The sequence below is a fragment of the Lepisma saccharinum genome, chromosome 13, assembly GCF_977018435.1.
Source record: "Lepisma saccharinum chromosome 13, izLepSacc3.1, whole genome shotgun sequence".
Classification (NCBI taxonomy): Eukaryota; Metazoa; Arthropoda; class Insecta; order Zygentoma; family Lepismatidae; genus Lepisma; species Lepisma saccharinum.
Window position 1 is genome coordinate 1,870,893 of NC_139241.1, and position 6,309 is coordinate 1,877,201.

The 6,309-nt window shown below is 37.2% G+C and overlaps 1 protein-coding gene across 1 annotated transcript; it reads right to left on the reverse strand.

The window, feature by feature from the left end:
- Nucleotides 1–4,739: 4,739 nt before the first annotated feature.
- Nucleotides 4,740–5,573, reverse strand: LOC145997115 (histone-lysine N-methyltransferase SETMAR-like). The gene has a single exon (XM_083133741.1). The coding sequence runs from the start codon at nt 5,571–5,573 to the stop codon at nt 4,740–4,742; it is 834 nt and encodes a 277-aa protein (XP_082989867.1).
- Nucleotides 5,574–6,309: the final 736 nt, after the last annotated feature.

Sequence of the window (6,309 nt, forward strand, 5' to 3'; positions counted from 1 at the left end):
TAGCCATGTGTGTAACAAAAGAATCATAAGAGCACCTATCAATCTAAATACTTTCCATGAGAGGAAAATTTGTGTCTATTATAAATTAGGTTTATTCAATTTTCTAATAGCTCACTATATTAATTTGTCTAAACAAAAGGATCCTTTCAGCAACACCGAATCTAGATATTTTCCATGAATGGAAAACCTATCTCCATCATTAGATACGTATGTCCATTCATTTAAGAGCTTAGAATAATTGAATTTCTAAGAAGGGAATCTTAGAGCAACTCTCAATCTAAATAATTTCCATTAAATGAAAACTTAGATCTATTATAAATTACGAATGTGTATTTAATGTAATAGATAACAAAAGTCTTATTTAATAAGAGATCCCTAGGAGCACCTTTCCATTTAATCATTTTTCGTGCAAAGGAAATCTTAAGTCTAAAAATTATGAAAGTTATCATATTCTAATAGCTACCCCATTAATTCCCAAATGTTACCATATACACCTCCAACATTTGAAAGATACAGCATCACGTGAGAAGTGACCCCCATACCATGGCTGATATGGGAACGGCTATCTTCGGTCCTTGTGTTTAATAAACAGAAGGCGACTCTTCCCTCGATTGATAGAGGGAAGCAATCCCACGCTAGCCATGTGTGTAAGAAAAGAATCATAAGAGCACCTATCAATCTAAATACTTTCCATGAGAGGAAAATGTATGTCTATTATAAAGGTTTATTCACTTTTCTAATAGCTAACTAAATTCATGTGTCTAAACAAAAGCATCCTCTCAGCAACACCAAACCTAGATACTTTCCATGAATGGATAACCTAATATTATTATTAAATACGTATATCCATTCATCTAAGAGCTTACAATAATTAAATTTCTAACAAGGGAACCTTAGAGCACCTATCAATGTAAAAACTTTCCATGAGAGTAAAATCTAAATCTATCATATATTATGTTTATTGTCCTATTCTGAAAACTAACTAAAATCATGAGCCTAACCCAAAGGACCCTTTCAGCAACTTGCAATCTAAATACTTTCCATGAATGGAAAACCTAATTCTAAGTTTAATTACGTATATTCATTAAACTAATAATTTACTGAATTCATGTGTCTAGCAAGACGACTATAAGAGCAAATTCATGCTAATTACTTTCCATTAAATTAAAACTTAGACCTATTTTAAATTACGAATATTCACCTAATTTTATTGCTAACAGAAATCTTGTCTAACAAAAGGTCCCTAGAAGCACTTTTGCATTTAATCATTTGCCACGAAAGGAAAACTTAAGATTGGTAAGCAAATTACCTTGTTCTAATTGCTACCTTTATAATTCCCAATGTTACCACATACACCTCCAACATTTGGGAGATACAGCATCACGTGAGGAGTGACCCCCATACCAAGACTGACATGGGAACGGCTATCTTCGGTCCTTGTGTTTAATAAACAGAAGGCGACTCTTCCCTCCATTGAAAGAGGGAAGTAATCCCACGCTAGCCATGTGTGTAACAAGAGAATCATAAGTGCACCTATCAATCTAAATAGTTTCCATGAGAGGAAAATTTGTGTCTATTATAAATTAGGTTTATTCAATTTTCTAATAGCTAACTATATTCATTTGTCTAAACAAAAGGATCCTTTCAGCAACACCGAATCTAGATACTTTCCATGAATGGAAAACCTAATTCAATTATTAAATACATATGTCCATTCATTTAAGAGCTTACAATAATTAAATTTCTAACAATGGAATCTTAGAGCAAGTCTCAATCTAAATACTTTCCATTAAATGAAAACTTAGATCTATTATAAATTACGAATGTGTATTTATTGTAATAGATAACAAAAGTCTTGTTTAATAAGAGATCCCAGGGAGCACCTTTCCATTTAATCATTCTCCATGAAAGGAAATCTTAAGTCTATTAAATTATGCAAGTTATCATATTCTAATTGCTACCCCATTAATTCTAAATGTTACCACATCCACCTCCAACATTTGGGAGATACAGCATCACGTGAGGAGTGACCCCAATACCATGGCTGATATGGGAACGGCTATCTTCGGTCCTTGTGTTTAATAAACAGAATGCGACTCTTCCCTCGATTGATAGAGGGAAGCAATCCCATGCTAGCCATGTGTGTAACAAAAGAATCATAAGAGCACCTATCAATCTAAATACTTTCCATGAGAGGAAAATGTATGTCTATTATAATGGTTTATTCACTTTTCTAATAGCTAAGTAAATTCAAGTGTCTAAACAAAAAGATGCTCTCAGCAAGACCGAATCTAGATATTTTCCATGAATGGAAAACCTAATTCTATTATTAGATACGTATGTCCATTCATTTAAGAGCTTAGAATAATTGAATTTCTAAGAAGGGAATCTTAGAGCAACTCTCAATCTAAATAATTTCCATTAAATGAAAACTTAGATCTATTATAAATTACGAATGTGTATTTAATATAATAGATAACAAAAGTCTTGTTTAATAAGAGATCCCTAGGAGCACCTTTCCATTTAATCATTTTTCGTGCAAAGGAAATCTTAAGTCTAAAAATTGTGAAAGTTATCATATTCTAATAGCTACCCCATTAATTCCCAAATGTTACCATATACTCTTCCAACATTTGGGAGGTAAAGCATCACGTGAGGAGTGACCCCCATACCAAGACTGATATGGGAACGGCTATCTTCGGTCCTTGTGTTTAATAAACAGAAGGCGACTCTTCCCTCCATTGAAAGAGGGAAGCAATCCCACGCTAGCCATGTGTGTAACAAAATAATCATAAGAGCACCTATCAATCTAAACTCATTCCATGAGAGTAAAATCTAAGACTATCATAAATAATGTTTATTATCCCATTCTGAAAACTAACTAAAATCATGTGCCTAACCCAAAGGACCCTTTCAGCAAATTGCAATCTAAATACTTTCCATGAATGGAAAATCTAATACTAATTTTAATTACGTATATTCATTAATCTAATAATTTACTAAACTCATTTGTCTAGCAAAACGACTATTAGAGCAACTTTAAATTTAATTACTTTTCATTAAATGAAAACTTAGATCTATTTTAAATTACGAATATTCACCTAATTTTATAGCTAACAGAAATCTTGTCTAACAAAAGGTCCCTAGAAGAACATTTGCATTTAATCATTTTCCACGAAAGGAAAACTTAAGTTTATAATGCAAATTACCTTGTTCTAATAGCTACCTTCATAATTCGCAATGTTAATACATACACCTCCAACATTTGGGAGATACAACATCACGTGAGGAGTGACCCCCATACCATGGCTGATATGGGAACGGCTATCTTCGGTCCTTGTGTTTAATAAACAGAAGGCGACTCTTCCCTCGATTGATAGAGGGAAGCAATCCCACGCTAGCCATGTGTGTAACAAGAGAATCATAATAGAACTTATCAATCTAAATACATTCCAGAAAGAATGACCTAATTCTATTATAAAATAGGTATATTCATTAATTTAATAGCTTACAAAATTCATGTGTCCAAGAGGATAGCCCTGACACAAACCTTCAATCTAAATACTGTCTATTAAATGAAAAATTGGATCCTTTATAAATTACGAATGTTTACGTAACGTATTAGCTAACAAAAATCTTGTTTAATAGGAGATCCCTAGTAGCACCTTTCCATTTAATCATTTTACATGAAAGGAAAACTTATGTTTATTAAATTATGCAAATTACCATACTTTATTAGCTACGCCCATAATTTCCAAATGTTACCACATCGATTTTCAACATTTTGGTGATACAGTCTAACGTGAGGGCAAGTGCTATTATCGGGACTGATATGGGTGAAGCTAGTTCGGTCTTTGTGCTGGATGAACACAAGGCAACTATTGTTTCACTTGACATGTGTGTAGCAAAGGGACCGTTAGAGAATCTAAAAATCTAAGATCATTTATGTTAGAGGAGACTGACATCTTTCTTTATGTATGCAAAGTACCATAACCTAAATAGATACATCCAAGATTACAAATGTTACCACATCCGCCTCCAACAATTGGGAGATACAGTCTGGGGTGGATTGGTGTTCTTATCGTAAAGTTCGTACCAATGTCATGGATTCTTGCCAATGTTATGAATGAGGATCACAAATACCTCCTTATTAAGTCATAACGTTTGTACGCTAATTTTCCGTCACTAACCAGAGATAGAACCTGAAATATCGAAACTTATAATAATCTTCCCCCCTGCCCGCCCGGTAAGACTGAGTTTAAATTTTTAATTTTGGTTGTTACACTTGTGACATATATGTAAAGGTAACTTAATTTATTGCCTGTGGACGAAAATGTTATCTTCCTTTGCTCCTTTAGACACCAAAGGATTCGACAAGTGCTATATATTTTACAAGCTAATTTTAAATTTTCTGTATTAGAAGTTTGGCGTTCTGTCTTGCATATTTTCTTAAAATTCTAAACAAATATATATTACGAGGGTTTGAACTTAAATAGTGGCAACTATTTATTCACAACCGATACACAAGAGTTACATGTTTGTACCTGTTACTGTCCTTCAAAGTAGTCACCAGCGTTGTGTAGAACCCGTTGCCAGCGATGTGGAAGGCGTAGTATACCGTTAGCAGAGCCTGTTCTGTTGATGGTGCGAATGGAGCGGTCTACTGCATGTTGAATCTCTGGAACAGTTCTGAAGCGAATGCCACGAAGTGGTTCCTTCATCTTCGGATCAAATCAAAGTCACAAGGACTTAAGTCCGGGGAGTATGGTGGATGGTACAGTACTTCCCAGTCCTATCGACCGAACAGAGCAGCCACAGCTTGCGCTGTATGCGCCCGTGCATTGTTTTGCAAAATGATGGGGGGGGGGGGGGTTGCGCAGAAAGTGTCGCCGCTTCTTTCGCAAAGCTGGTCGCAGTTGATGCTCCAAAAATGAACAGTAATACTGGGCATTTACAGTCTGCCGTGGAGGAACGTAATGCGTTAGGATAACACCATCACAGTCGTACACGAGAATCACCATAACTTTCACCACACTGGGGCTCTGACGCATTTTCGACTTTCGCGGCGACCCATAATGACGCCATTCGTTGGATTGGCGTTTCAGTGTTGGCTCGTAAGATCTGGCCCATGTCTCATCCAGTGTTACGATACGGCGTAAGAAAGCCTCACCTTCGCGCTCATAGCGCTCCAAGTGCGTCTGAGCAGCGTCGTAACGCATCCATTTCTGAATTTCTGTCAACTCATGCGGAACCCATCGTGATGCAATTTTGCGCATGCCCAGGCGTTCCTTCAGGATGCGAAGCACAGTCGTATGCGCTAATCCGGTTTCGTGGGCGAGCTCATGAATCGTCATGCTTCGATCACTGTCCACTAACGCGGCAACAGCTTGCACTTCTTCTTCAGAGACGCTAGGACGACCTGCCCGATGCATGTCTGCCACAGTTTGCCGACCTTCGTTGAAGGCTTTTACCCACCGTGCCACTGTTCTGTACGGCAATGCCGATTCCCCGCACGCCTCTTGACCTCTTGAAGCCCTTGATGACACTGTCGTGCTGTACGACCTCTGGCACATTCAATCTTGATCCAACTCCGTTGTTCCTGTTTGGAAAACATAGTGACCTTCACGTTAGACCGCTCGCCGCTCGCTCACAAGTGACTGTCAAGGAATATAGAAGTATTCCCAGGGGGTGCTCGTTGCTATGTGAAGTACGTATGCATTACGTCATCTGGGAGGATCGGGTTTGACGGTGCTCGTTGCTATGTGCAGTAAGTTTGGTGCGGGGTACATTTAGCTACTAACACGTCGCAAAAATCGGAACAAGCAGGTTGTTGATTTTGTAGCGTTCGATTTATTTTTATTGTATTTTTGTACTTCTAGACTGCAATCATGTCTAATTGTGCTGTAGCAAGCTGTGAAAACTATAACCAGAAAACTAAAGGAACTGACATAAAATATCATAATTTCCAGTCGATAATTGCGTAAGTAAACAGTGGATTCATGCTTGTAGACGAAATGTAAAAAATGCAAGTGTGCAGTGCCAATTATTGTGAAGAAGACTATGTGCGAAATCTAAAAGCAGAATTTCTGTATTTTCCACCAAAGAACGTGCTGAAGCCAACTGCAGTGCCATCGCTAAAATTACATCCAATTACTTTAGTACCAAATAATCGAGGAAATGGTGTAGTTCTCCTAAACACTTATCTTCACAATATGCTTCGCTTGTAGGACGTGCTGATAAGGTTTGCAGAGCTGTACGCTACGAAAGACACGCAATAAGGAAACGTGCCCTAAACAGGCTAAAGACTAT

What these genes read in the sequence shown, in the direction of transcription:
- LOC145997115 (XM_083133741.1), bottom strand. Translation starts at nt 5,573, where the DNA reads ATGTGCCAGAGGTCGTACAGCACGACAGTGTCATCAAGGGCTTCAAGA.